At 36.4% G+C, this 13737-nt stretch overlaps 1 protein-coding gene across 1 annotated transcript; it reads right to left on the bottom strand.

The window, feature by feature from the left end:
- Positions 1-3453: 3453 nt before the first annotated feature.
- LOC107664160 (homeobox protein Hox-C1a-like) lies at positions 3454-8893 on the bottom strand. Its single transcript, XM_016454618.1, has 2 exons — positions 8205-8893; positions 3454-3871 (listed from the first exon to the last, which is right to left on the bottom strand). The coding sequence occupies exons 1-2, from the start codon at positions 8770-8772 to the stop codon at positions 3528-3530; spliced, it is 912 nt and encodes a 303-aa protein (XP_016310104.1). The 5' UTR covers positions 8773-8893; the 3' UTR covers positions 3454-3527.
- Between the last annotated feature and the right edge of the window lie 4844 nt (positions 8894-13737).

Below are 13737 nucleotides of genomic sequence, written 5' to 3'. Positions count from 1 at the left end.
AGAGGAGGAAACTTGTGTTGTGTTCATTTTTAAATCTAATCAGCATGTCTTTGCATACTGAATATGACATTGTTTTATGGTATAGGAATATGTGAACAATAAATGAAGTTGCATTTTCTATGCTTCTGGTGTACACTATTGCATGAACTTGATGCTAGTGTCAATATAACATTTAGTTAAACCTACAAACAAACAACTTTTTTAAAAACTATTTATATATCATTAAATATAAAATATATATAAATTATTATTGTTTTTTATTTTTGCTTAATTTTATTTTTCATTTTTATTAACCAATTAGCATGTAATGTAAAATTAAATAATTATTTATTTGTTTACTTATAACATTTTGTTAAACCTACAAAATAAATAAGTAATAAATATATATAATGAAATATAAATGATATAAATTATTATTGTTGTTGTTTCCTTCATTTTTTTTTTTTTTTTTAGCTGGTTAAAACTTAATGTAAAATAAAATAGTAATTATTTATTGATTTACATATTTTATTAATTGATTAACCTATTTAGTTACTTGTTAAGGCAAAATAAAAAAATTAAGAAAACAAAAAGAATGTGTTTTCATTTTGTGGTTGACACTTGTAGCACAATATAACATTTCCTGTGTATTTGCATCTAGAGTCATTGCTGCTCACTCAGACTCAACTGATATTAGGCCTCTAATACAGAAAATAATATATGTTTCGGGGAGGAATCTTACAGTATCGTAAACAAGCCTATGTTTTTCTCTTTCCTAAACCTGAGAACATTAAGTCCGCATTCACGCTTAAAAGCGCATAAAAATAACAGTCATATATCTAGTTAATAATATAATTTTAAAAAATGATAAAAAAAAAAAATATATTTTGGCAATAAAAAGATGATTATCAAAGCGTCTTCGTTTTAATCTCAGCTTTTACTTTTGTCTAGATTGTATCAAAAAACCTTACTTGAAAAGATTATGCAGCAAATAATATAAACAAAACGTATAAAACAATTTTAATAATACGATTATTAGAAATAATAATAATAATTGTTAATACTGTTATTAAACTTATCTTTCTAAACCATTTTTGCCGCTTTAATTAGAAGCCTGCACTGTAACATGATATTTAAACATTGTGTGAAGACACCGCAAGCGCAACACAAATTAATAATGCAGCCTTTTCTATGTGAGCCACTGACCGGGTCACTGCTGTCTCGAGGCAAAACAGAGGTCAAGAGGTGAAAGGTGAACTCTGGAGTAACTGCATATATTAGCAGGCTCAGGCATGCGAGTCGTGCTTCGTGCATATTGCTAATATGGCGAGATGATCTGTTTTTAGTAGGCCTGCAGTCACAGAAATACCTCCAAAAATAAGTCCTCTAGAGGAACATTTATTTCAATTAATTTTATTCGCCTTTATATTGTTTGTTTGATTAAAGCATCTGGATTTGAAGGCTGCTGGAACATTTTAAGGACATTTAATATAATTTAACAACGGTTCAGATCATTTTTCTCTTCGTGAGACTGTAGTGCTTGTGTTAGAGAATTTGCTTGTTTTGATATAGGGGGGTAAGATACGCAAAACCCTTTAAATCAAAATAATATTTTACGCAGAACAAAAATGGAATTTTCGTGCAGCGAAAAATATCTCATTTAAGGAATAGTACTATTGTTTTGTAGATTAATATTGTGAAGAATCTAACATGTGGCCTTTTTATTTTACTGTGCATTATATTAATAATGCAAACAATAAATGAGTGAAATGGAAAAAGATGGCTTTCATTCAAATGCTGTAATTATTCAACCCATCAAGTCAAATCAATTAAAAGTCAATCAACTTAAATCCACATCACATCGATAAATCGATTGTTTAGAAATGTCGATAATCCCCTCTCTCGTTCCAGATAATTCCAGCAATTATTTCTGTCCATGTCCATCGAATAGCACAGGGACAAAGAGGCGAGATTTAGGATTATGCAGGGCAAATATCTCCATATGTATCTCCAAAGCATTTTAGTGTTAAATTATTTTGATAAAGTATGCCATCTGAATAAAATACACTCCGAATTTATATGCAATCAAAAAATGTAAACGTGTTTACGCCAAAAAATCATCACTTCATTCCTCCACCGTATTTCTGGCTCTCAGTGCACTGCTTTGATGCTATCAAAATGAGGAGTTGGTATCAGAAGGTTCAACCCGTGGCACTCGATTTAACCTCTTCCAGCAATAAATTGGTGAAAATACACGGCTAAGTGGAGGCACTTTGTACGTTGACAGCTTTTCGCCATTATTTAGAAAGACGAGAATCACCCCTCCACCGTATTTCTGGCTCTCAGTGCACTGCTTTGATGCTATCAAAATGAGGAGTTGGTATCAGAAGGTTCAACCCGTGGCACTCGATTTAACCTCTTCCAGCAATAAATTGGTGGAAATACACGGCTAAGTGGAGGCACTTTGTACGTTGACAGCTTTTCGCCATTATTTAGAAAGACGCGTATCACCGATCATCGTGCGGCGCTCTTTATTTGCAGATAAAAGCACAAGCAGCATGAATATGACAGACACAGTATGTCTGCGAAACAGCAGCGAACCTGTTGAGTGTTTCTAAATGTGTGCAGCCAGACGTCTAAATATTAGATGTGCATTTTTAGATTTTTAACAAACTAAATCTGTTCGCGTATACATGCACGTTATAAGAATGTTTTAGTCCGCGCATATTTTTTTAAATAGTAGGCTAATGTAATAAAAATGCTTTTGCTCAGATATTCAGTTCGCTGCTTATAAAATGTAAAATAAAGACATTATTATTTAGAGATGCTTTGACGAATACAACCAGTTTACACGATTTTGTTTTAGAGCCAGGAATAATAATCAGATGTCAAAAATTATTGCTATTTTTTATTAATAAGCGATAATTGCCCCCTGGGCATTTTTGCTTTTGCGAGGGCATTTTCTGTGTGTCATACATAAAACCTGCTGTATGCTGTACATTTTAGTCAAATATTTTAAACTCATAACTAGATATGCCTGTGATGTAACGGCATAAAATATAGGTAGTTTAGATAATATATATATATATTTAAAAAAAAAGCTTTTCCCTTGCATTCCCCCCCCACCCCTTTTCTATATTTAAAATATTTGGGGCATTTTTGTCACTTGTCGTGGCACTTTTGCCCTAAACCCTGGTTAATTTTTGGACCCTGATGAGATCTATTAATATTAACGATTCATTTTCTGATCTTTAATAACGGAAGCAGATTCAGAAATAAAAAAATATATATATACCATATAAACAATTATAACATTTTAAAGTAAGAAATACCTATAAAGTGCATTTGAATTAAATCAAGATTTCTCCGCTTGCCTCAACAGGTGTGTAAACTCAATATTTTACTATAGCGAGTTACTGCTTTATTTTCTTAAACAGTTGGATCGACAAATAAATATTTATGTTTGGTGGCATACTTCATTTTTGGGTGTGTAAATATATTTTAAGCGTTCAGATGTTAGTGTAGCCTATGGCAGCCGTCCCACAATCTTACCCTACCAGAAATGATCTTTTGTCAGGAGATGAACAAGTGTCAGTTTTTTTCGAGTCCTCATCACACCCAGAAATCAGCATTAGTCCTGGAAATAGGCCTTCCCGCAGCATTTTCTTCTGTTTCATGCGCCTGTTTTGAAACCAGATCTTCACTTGTGTTTCGCTCAGCTGGAGACTGTTTGCGATCTCTGTCCGTCTAGCTCGAGTCAGATATTTGTCGAAATGAAACTCCTTTTCCAGTTCTGTGAGTTGTTTGGTTGTAAAATTTGTTCGTGGTGCTCCACTCGAGGGGTCCTCCTCAGAATATCGTCCGTGGTCCGTCTTCAGCAGATATATCTTAGCTGTAAAGGCAATGCAATAAATATTAATAAAACATAAGCTTTATATTTTTAACAAGCAAGCGAATAAAGATTCACTGTAAAATGCAGTGCTTGACATCTTTGCATGCTATTTTACATTTGTACAGCTTAACAAAAAATGTATCATATTTTAAAACAGAATGACAGTGTTTCATCAAAAATGTGAATTTTTATAATCTCAGATCGAATCAAATGTCAGCTTTAAAACTGTTGAAAAACACGTTAAAGAAAACACGTCCGTTTTTATTTCACTGTTAATATATTCAGTTACACAATCACTAAATATGCATATAAACTATTATTGGCATTTATTAATGATGCTCTTTATTTTAAGCCACGCAACTGGAAACCAAATGATCTACTCTTGTGTACAAAACGGCACGTTATCAAAGTAAAATTTGTGTATATAAAATAAAATATTATAAAAATCTTATTGTGCCAATAAAATATTTTAATATTAAATAATTATGTTAAAAGACCTCTATAAAAACGTAGATAGAATGCAGTATCAAAGGCTATGTTCGACTGATTAAAAGTGAGGTTAACAGTGATATTTAAACCAGTATGATCACTAAATATGCCTTTGCATTAAGTTTAAGGTATTTGTACTGTTTTGTAAGAGAAAGATATATTCAAAATATATACAGACTTAGCAAGCACAACTTTTAGAAATTGTAATCACATTTTGATTTAGCATTTTTGTTTTTAATAGGAGAAATTTTATTTGCTGGGTTTCCAGGATGGTCACTCATTCTGCTGAAAGTATGTTTAATAGTGAATGAGTGTGATTGCATGACCTTCACCTGAATGCAGAGATCCTGTCTGTATGAGCTAAATAGAGGACTGTCTGTCTGTTTGCTCCTCACAGATGACTGCAGGACAGGGGCCAGACGTACTGTCCATCACGGCATGCCATAAAAATCTGCTAAAGATGCTGTTTTGCAGTTTGGTGCTACATGACTACTTTGCCCAACCTAGTATGCCCTGCAAATTAATTGAAAACCAAGTGCATCCAAATCTGCCTTTCTTTGTTAATTTAGAATAGCATTAAATCTGCAGTTTAACCGAGTCAACTAACCGCTGTTTTAATGGAAATCAAGCTCATGTTTTGTTGTTTGCTTGTGGTGTTTGCTTTTGGAAGCACACAGGAAGTTGCACATTCCTTTACAGCACACACACAGGGGTCAGGCGGGAAAATCCCCTGGAGTGATAGAGACGCATTGAGCCCTCACATACTGCTACAGTCACAAGTGTCTCTCTAACCTCTGTGCCATCTGCACACCATGTGTATGAGTGTGTTTGTAGTCATGTCATTACAGTCAAGGACCTACAGTTTGAACAGACGGAGGACATACAAAGACAAAAGACAAATAACTGCAGTGTTTTGGTTGCAATAATTAAAAAAAGCCCTAATATCTGGCTAAAAGACTTGCTTTTGTTATTGCAACCAAAACATTGTGCATTTATTTGCTTGTATTTTCTTGCATGAAGACAATTTAAACGCTCTCCAAAAACCTGAATAAACTCTGTGTCACTAATAGCAAGCCCTCACCCTTTCTCTTCAGGCTCAGAGCACAAACAGTTGATTATAGTTGATTTAGAGAGCGATCTTTATCTCGCTCTTGCCGTGCAAATGAAAGTAAACAGAGAGATGAAAAAAGCAATTGTAGGGTCACCGCTAATATTCACAAGGGACGTTCTAACAGTCAGTGCATTCACTGACAAATATGAAGTAATTAAGCAATTTCCTTAGGAAATAAAAAAGTGAGCATGAAAACACTGATGAATGAGTTTCTGGATAACAGAATTGGCAGTTGCCAGAAGGCATAAAGGAATCAAATGTAACATTTGAGGAATGACTTGCAAACTTGGAAATGGCCAGCCAGCCAGAGGGATGACGTGGCCCACTAAGCCTAAAAGAGAGCAGGGGAATGGGGGGTGGGGGATCGATACAGATTGCCTCGGTCATCTGGGCATCCAGCCCACAGTAATTCAGGTGCTGTCAGGGTATAATTGAAGAATGACGCACGGGGACTATGTGCACTGTACTGGGGGATCCAGTCAGACACTCTGTATAAGCTTTTATTTATGTTGAGTATAGGAAACATTTTGATGTTGCCCGGTAAGAACAATAACCCTCACAATGCATGAAATCTTTCACTTAAAGGGATAGTTCACCTAAAAATGAAAACACTGCCATTATTTACTCTCCCTCGTGGCATTCCAAAACTGTACGACTTTCTTTCTTCTGTGGAAAAATGTTGAAAAATGTCTCGATGAGTTCCAGTGTTGTGCAAAAAAATTAAAGCCACACAGGTATGGATGACCAAAATTTCATTTTTGGGTGAACTGCTCCTTTAATACTGTTTTCCCTATAACAATTTTTTATTTTCTTTTTTTGCATTACGTCATAATGAACTTAAGTAACAGAGCAGACAATAAACATTCACCCTACCATTTAACATTTGACTTTGGCTGCTGTGTTGATGTGAGTATTATCTTAAGCACTTGTTGATAGACCTCTCATATATCATCATACAACACTTTCTCCATAAGGCTTGCGATAAATCCAAAGACATTAACCACAGAGGGAAGGTCACAACTTATAAAGATACTCCTCTTTAAAGGGAAAGTTGACCCAAAAATGAAATCGTCATTTACTCACTCTCATGTCGTTCCAAACTGTATGCATACAAATAAAAGTCGATGGAAATCCAAAGTTGTTTGGACCCCAACTTTCTTCCAAATATGTACTGTACCTGATGACAAGCAATGCCTCTTTCTTGTGTCTCTAGGTGAATGTGGGTGGACAGGCAGGAGAAAAACAAACAGCAGAAGCTACAGTAAACAAATGGTAAACTCTTGGCCTTGCCACCATTCAAGCTTTTGGGATCTGATATAGCAGGCCTCTCCATTCTATTTCCTTACCACAGCTGCTGGGCGATATAGCCCGAAATGACCTTTTCGCTGACATACTTGCCTGTGAGTTATTTTAGATCATCAGTGTGGCCTGGCCAGACATTCTTCTCCTTGACAGTCTGGAAACCATATGAATGCTGTATTACTGATTTGTAGGAAATGACAAATCAAACAGGGCTCTTCTTGGTTTTACCATCAACCTATTACATATATTGTGATTTATTGAGGGGGACGAGCGATTCACAATTTAACGCACAGCTCTCACAACAAACATGAAATACTTTGACATAATACAGGTCAAATGTCATTATAGAGCATGACATTTTATGAGCACATGTCAAGTAACTCACATTTGAACTGCATTAAACGCAGACCTATCCGATCATTATCCCAGTTAAGGATTATGCTGAGATTCTGACAGACATTTTCCGACATTCAATATAGAAAATTAATTGCAACATATAAACATGGGTCTCTATTAAGATTTAGGGCTCTGTCGAGGAAAAGTGTTCCTCTGAAGTTTATTTGGCTCTGAATGGAGAGCTAGGGGGTGCTGGACTCCTTTAAATATGGCCTGGGCTGCTTCTTGTCGATGAGAGGATTTTTAAGGGGAAGAACATTCAGAATAGAATGGAATGTAGTATTTATAAAAATGGAGGAATTTTGCCTGGCATGTTGTTGCTGACCCATTTAAGCACCAGAGCAGATCTTATATATTACACTCTCCTTAAATTTTTAAAGGTTTTCAGCAGGCAGGCAGCCTGATTTGTGAGGCAAATATTCCCTGGCCCTGACACGTGCCATATCTGCACAGGATGGAATCAGTTTCATAATCAGTTTAAAACTTTTGCTACTTTTGTGAGGTATATATATATATATATATATATATATAGCATATAACATTTCATTTTTCATGCACATTAAGGTTTTTAGGTTATAATATTTGCTAAACCCTAACTGTTTATTCAAACCTGTTGATATGGGTAAATTTAAAATAAAACATTATTTGGCTGATATAATGAGTCAGATAATGCATAACACTTAAAATGTTCTCACAATTTATTATGTTTCACTGTATTTGTTAGTAATTTTTTTTTTAATGGCCTTTGCAAGTATAGCCAAACTTGTACACACACATAGCTCCACCTCCAAGGATTCATTTCTAATTGCAGAAAGGTTCTTGTCCTACTCAGTATACACTACTTTCAGCCAGAGAAAATTAAAAAAACGACTTTGTTATAAAACACACTTAGCATTATATTTTAAATCAAGCCACTAGGATTTTTAAAGTTGAAAAGGCAGAGATGTTGGCCAAAGTACAGTCAGTCAATGCATCACTTAGCTGTAAGAGTGCGCCGCAGAAAAGTTCATCAAACTAGAAAACTAGTCAACTTACCTGTATGGGACTGATTTCTCCTCACTCTCATCCAATCGAATGTCTTTCCGCATTGCAATGTCTCATTGAACGTTTTTAGTGCCTCGTGTCTGGTATTATCGTCCTCAACTGCAGGGTGAAGCACTGGGCCGTCGCATGTGTGCACATCGAGGTGTGTGTTGTTGACAGGGCCGAGTTCACAATGCGCGCCGGAGAAAGTTTTTAAAGTGTCTGAGGAGGGCGAGAAGCCCGTTCTGGAGAGACCCCGCTCACGACAGCTTTGGAAGGAGGGGACTTGGGGTCGGATGGGGTGTATTGGTCTATAGAAATCTTGATTATGGGGGAAGGGGGGTCTGGTCGAGTTAGCACTGCCAGGGTCCTCACAGGGCTTTGAACACGCACCTGTGGCCGTGGCACAGAGATTCGTTAAATGATACCGAAGAAAATCCGCCTCGGTGTTGACATGTCCCTCCTCTCTGCCTGGGAAGTCAGTAACTCCGTGGTCCTGATGCAGACGCATTACTCCAGTAGCATGATAGCCCTTGATGAACAGTGACGTTGTGTCCCTGAACCCTTGATAAGAATTCATGACCGCGTCTCATATATTCCAGATTTTCATCCGAGGATGGACGCGACAGAAACTCCATCCACAGACGCCACACATAGCGCGCAAAAGGACAGAGGCACCGATCTAGACAGGGACATGCCTTGTAGAAGCATTCGATCGGTGATGGATGGGGATGACGTGCCCTCTAACTCTTGGCCAATAGCCGGACATCTCCCTCATCTGAGTGAGCGTTAATTTACCAAAGCAAGCAAGTTTGAATGACTTATTTGACCTGCTAATAAGGTCTCGTGGAGTGTGTGTGTGTGCCCGCGCGTGTGCGGAGGGGTGAGGGGGGATGTCAACATCAGTACTTAATTTCATAATGGATAATGTTGAATTGTATTAAAGCGCACTTCATTTTGCTGAGAATTTTGCACAAATGTCAAGGCATTTGTGACATTTAGAATATAAATAAACGGGTTGTTTCAGATCCAGACAATAATTCCTCTTCTTCAGATAATGTTATTGTAATTTACTCAACTGATAGGTCATGCATTGTGTTTTAATTTTAAGTTTCGATACAAATTAGAAGGCCCAGTCCATATCTGCGTTTCAAATTAGCACTTACAGAAAATCAGTGACGTTTTTAGTCAGTATAGCTGTTTTAGCTTATAACCGAAATGCATAAAGCTTAGGGAATAAGGTCTTAAGCCATTGTCAATAGTTGTTAATAAGAAAGGCATGGATTTTGTGGTTCACGCCTTTTAAATAAAACGTGGCGTTTGTTGCTCATTGAAATTGTAAAAAGAAACTTAGAAATGTCCACGTAGCTCCCAGGCCTTTACTCATCCCGGTAAACCACGTTAACACTTGCATTCCTTTCTTGAGCTCTTTTCGACCATCTTCTTTCATATTCCGATTTGTTTATCAAACTCAAAGATATCTCCTACATTCTTCGGAAAACTGAAACTCTTGTTTTGAATTCTAGACCATACGGAATCTAACATAACAGCTGAAATGATGTTAAAAGGGAATTATCAGGTCATTGTATGAGATCTCTGAGTGATTATGTGTGCTCTAAACAGCTGTCGTTGCAGGTCATTCGTCGGTCAAATGATAATTAGCAGCTGCCTCCCCTGCAATAATGAACCGCTTTATACAAAAAAGTATTTAATTTTTTAGGTTAACATTTATTTATTCTTCCTAAACAAATGGCAAGCCAGACTGACAAGATTATTAAATAATTTAATTCGTTGAATAGTTATTTCATAAAATAATAATAATAAATGAAAGGCTAATGCAAAGTCAAAGAGTTTTATTAAGATAAGCCTATAACCGTTGCGTCGTTTTATGCTAAACGTTATTATAGACATGCTGGTTTTTCGTTTTTAGTCAGTATAGCTGTTTTAGCTTATAACCGAAATGCATAAAGCTTAGGGAATAAGGTCTTAAGCCATTGTCAATAGTTGTTAATAAGAAAGGCATGGATTTTGTGGTTCACGCCTTTTAAATAAAACGTGGCGTTTGTTGCTCATTGAAATTGTAAAAAGAAACTTAGAAATGTCCACGTAGCTCCCAGGCCTTTACTCATCCCGGTAAACCACGTTAACACTTGCATTCCTTTCTTGAGCTCTTTTCGACCATCTTCTTTCATATTCCGATTTGTTTATCAAACTCAAAGATATCTCCTACATTCTTCGGAAAACTGAAACTCTTGTTTTGAATTCTAGACCATACGGAATCTAACATAACAGCTGAAATGATGTTAAAAGGGAATTATCAGGTCATTGTATGAGATCTCTGAGTGATTATGTGTGCTCTAAACAGCTGTCGTTGCAGGTCATTCGTCGGTCAAATGATAATTAGCAGCTGCCTCCCCTGCAATAATGAACCGCTTTATACAAAAAAGTATTTAATTTTTTAGGTTAACATTTATTTATTCTTCCTAAACAAATGGCAAGCCAGACTGACAAGATTATTAAATAATTTAATTCGTTGAATAGTTATTTCATAAAATAATAATAATAAATTAAAGGCTAATGCAAAGTCAAAGAGTTTTATTAAGATAAGCCTATAACCGTTGCGTCGTTTTATGCTAAACTTTATTATAGACATGCTGGTTTTTATATACTGCATAAAAGAAAAAAAACTTTTTCCAATACTTTATTATTTCATTAACATTCTCGTAATTTGAAATAAATGCCTGAAATAAAACAATAATAAAATAATCACAGGAGTAGTATATACAGATTTATAGGAAGTTTTTGACCAGCCTCTTTTACTTTCGACGAGAAATAACAAAGATCCTAACGATTACACCGTATTAGCTACAACGTACTTTTCTTTCTCTCTCCTTTTTTCTTTCTTTGTTAACATACGATTTACATGTTTGTAACGTCATGTGCAATAATCGAATCAGCCTATTAAACTTGAAGGAGACGTATGGAATATGATGATTAATGCTCCATTATTATTATTTTTTTCAGTTAACCTTAAATGTGCATCATATGGTAACATCTTAATTTAAGTCAACATTTTAAGAAATAGCTCCTTAATGTACCAAGTGTGCATGTGCACTTTTAAAACCCTAGTGTGTTCATTTTAACTGTTTGCAAAGTATGACAAGAATTTATATTATATTTTACATGCACATTCCATAATATTTTACAGATGACATTCCAAAAAGTCTGACTAAAGTCATAGAGCATTAGACAGAGATCACCAGAGATATGACCTTTAGAGGTTATCAGGAGTACAACACTCTCAAATCTATTTAGCCATAACAGATGTGGTCTTTAAGGTCTCTCCTTCCAGTAGCTCTTATTGGTTCAAAAGATTTCAACATTGGTCAAAGTCTGAAAATAGACATACTTAAACATGTGCAGAAACAACAGTCTCAGCTATAAGTTCATTTACATTCATGCTTTTGGGATACAAAATGTATGCACTGAAGCCATTATGGGAATCCAGGAATTGGACTCAATTTGGTGTTGCTAATGCCATATTGAGCTTTAGGATTAAAAACGAGGTGACTATGATCGTTTTAGTTGGATTTTAAAATGTGATTTAGTAATGAAATGGAAAATGTTAATTAGGAAAGCAGATCAAAAAATAACAAAATGATAATAGACCTACTAGTTATGATATTGTTAGCTTTTAAACTATCAATGCAAATGCATTTGAACTACTTCACAGGACAGAAGGAGAGATTTCTGCTTATATGACCAATAAAGAGTTTTACTAGGGCTCTGCAGTGATTAAAAAAAATCTCAAATAATCAACAATGTATAACTGTGCACTCGTAACCCCAGAGATCTGGTCCCAGCTGGAAGAATAAATGGAATTCTACGGGCAGCTATGCACTGAATGACGGAGTGCAATATATCCCTTCCCTCTGTACATTTGCATGGTACACTTATCCATCTTCATGTCAGCTGTGGGGTTACCCAGGGTTCACGCGCTAGCTTGTTTCTCTCCTCTCCGCTCAATAAATAAATCTCTGCTGCTTTCTGTTTACGGGCTGAATATAAATTTGTTTGCAGTCGATCGTGGGCCTGTGTGAAGGCATTAGAAATTGTATTTCTGTAATGGGTTTCAGCATGAGGAGGTGGGGGGGTTTGGGGGGTGTGAGGCAGGAGGTGCAGAAGTGTTTGACTGCAGGCTAGGAAAGAAGAAAAAAAACAGGTGTGTGCACTGCTCCACCTCAATAAGATTATACACACTTTTTATAGTCCAGATAAGATAAATATGCTCGAGGCTGAATTTACAATGGATTTAAACTGAATTTTAATGTTATTTACTCTCATTTTATAGAGATCAAATATTAAGGGTTTATTCGTTTCTCCTCATGCCATATGTTTGATTAGTACAAATCGTGAGGGGAAGCGGTGTTCTACATGCCTCCATGTGTTTTCTACAGACGTTTGACCTCAGTTGAAAAGCTCCGGGTAAACAAGTCATCGCAAGCGTTCCCCCTTCAGTTCCAAACAGCTTGTGTCCCATCAGTACGCGTGTTTTGCCAGGACGGATGACAGGAAAACAGTCTCAGCTTGTGTTCATAATAAGGTGAGGGAACATTCATTTTCCTTATTGACTGGAAAGAGCCCAAATAATACCAGCTTGCCACATCTGAGCCGTTTCCAGCCACATTCTGTCATCTACTGTCTATTATAACGTGTGCATTTGAAGCACATGCCTCTCTCTGTGAAGTAATTGCATGCATGTTCACCTCTCCGGCTCGTTATAACTGCAGGGTGATGAAAATACCAGTGTGGTACAGGTTAGGTTTCATTATGATTTGAATGCATCACTCTTCTCGGAGGGGAAGCTCGGTCTGATAACCCGATCTGTCTTTGGCGATCCTCCCACCAAGCTGTGGGATCACGGCCACGATGTAGAGGTCATATCATTGGCTGATTTTGACCTCTGACCCCTGTGACAGAGCTCTGGAATGATGACTCGCAGCCATGGTTTAACCCTAGAGGACTGTCGGGCCTAATTATTTCTCATCTTTGAGCCCTGAAAATGCCAGGAGTGAGACATTGCTGACAGGTGACTGTCACCACTGGCATGTAAAGGTCATTGCTGCTAATGCAGAGTGGACCTGTCTCGGATGATTGGTTAAGGGCTGGTAATCTATGCACTTGCGTACACCTCTTACTTTATCACTGGGGAACAACACATCAGAGAGAGGAGGCAGAATGAATAGCGGTCTGGCCTAGAAAGCTTTCAGAATTGAATTAAGAATGTATTTTAATTGAGGCAGCCAACAGGAGTTGCAGTTTGAAGTTCAACGTAAGGAAGTAGAAGTAAAATTAGCTGAACTTCATACGATTGTAATTTTTAAGTAGAAAAGCTAAGTTTGTCAGGACAAATCTGAATGTTAGATTGATCTTGTTTTAAAAAAGTTTCAATGACATTTTTTAAGTTGAAATGTTTATAGGCCGTACAAATAGATAGACTGCTTTCGATTTGAATATATTTAAAAAAAAAGTGTTCCTGTGATGA

The sequence above is a fragment of the Sinocyclocheilus anshuiensis genome, unplaced genomic scaffold (assembly GCF_001515605.1).
Source record: "Sinocyclocheilus anshuiensis isolate Anshui unplaced genomic scaffold, SAMN03320099.WGS_v1.1 scaffold67, whole genome shotgun sequence".
Taxonomy (NCBI): domain Eukaryota; kingdom Metazoa; phylum Chordata; class Actinopteri; order Cypriniformes; family Cyprinidae; genus Sinocyclocheilus; species Sinocyclocheilus anshuiensis.
Note: the sequence above shows the minus strand (reverse complement) of the source record. Positions and strands in the feature narration are given on the sequence as shown.

What these genes read in the sequence shown, in the direction of transcription:
- LOC107664160 (XM_016454618.1), bottom strand. Translation starts at nt 8,772, where the DNA reads ATGAATTCTTATCAAGGGTTCAGGGACACAACGTCACTGTTCATCAAG. An exon ending in GAGAAATCAGTCCCATACAG is followed by an intron (nt 3,872 to 8,204) that starts GTAAGTTGACTA and finishes TTGCCTTTACAG; the next exon opens with CTAAGATATATCTGCTGAAG.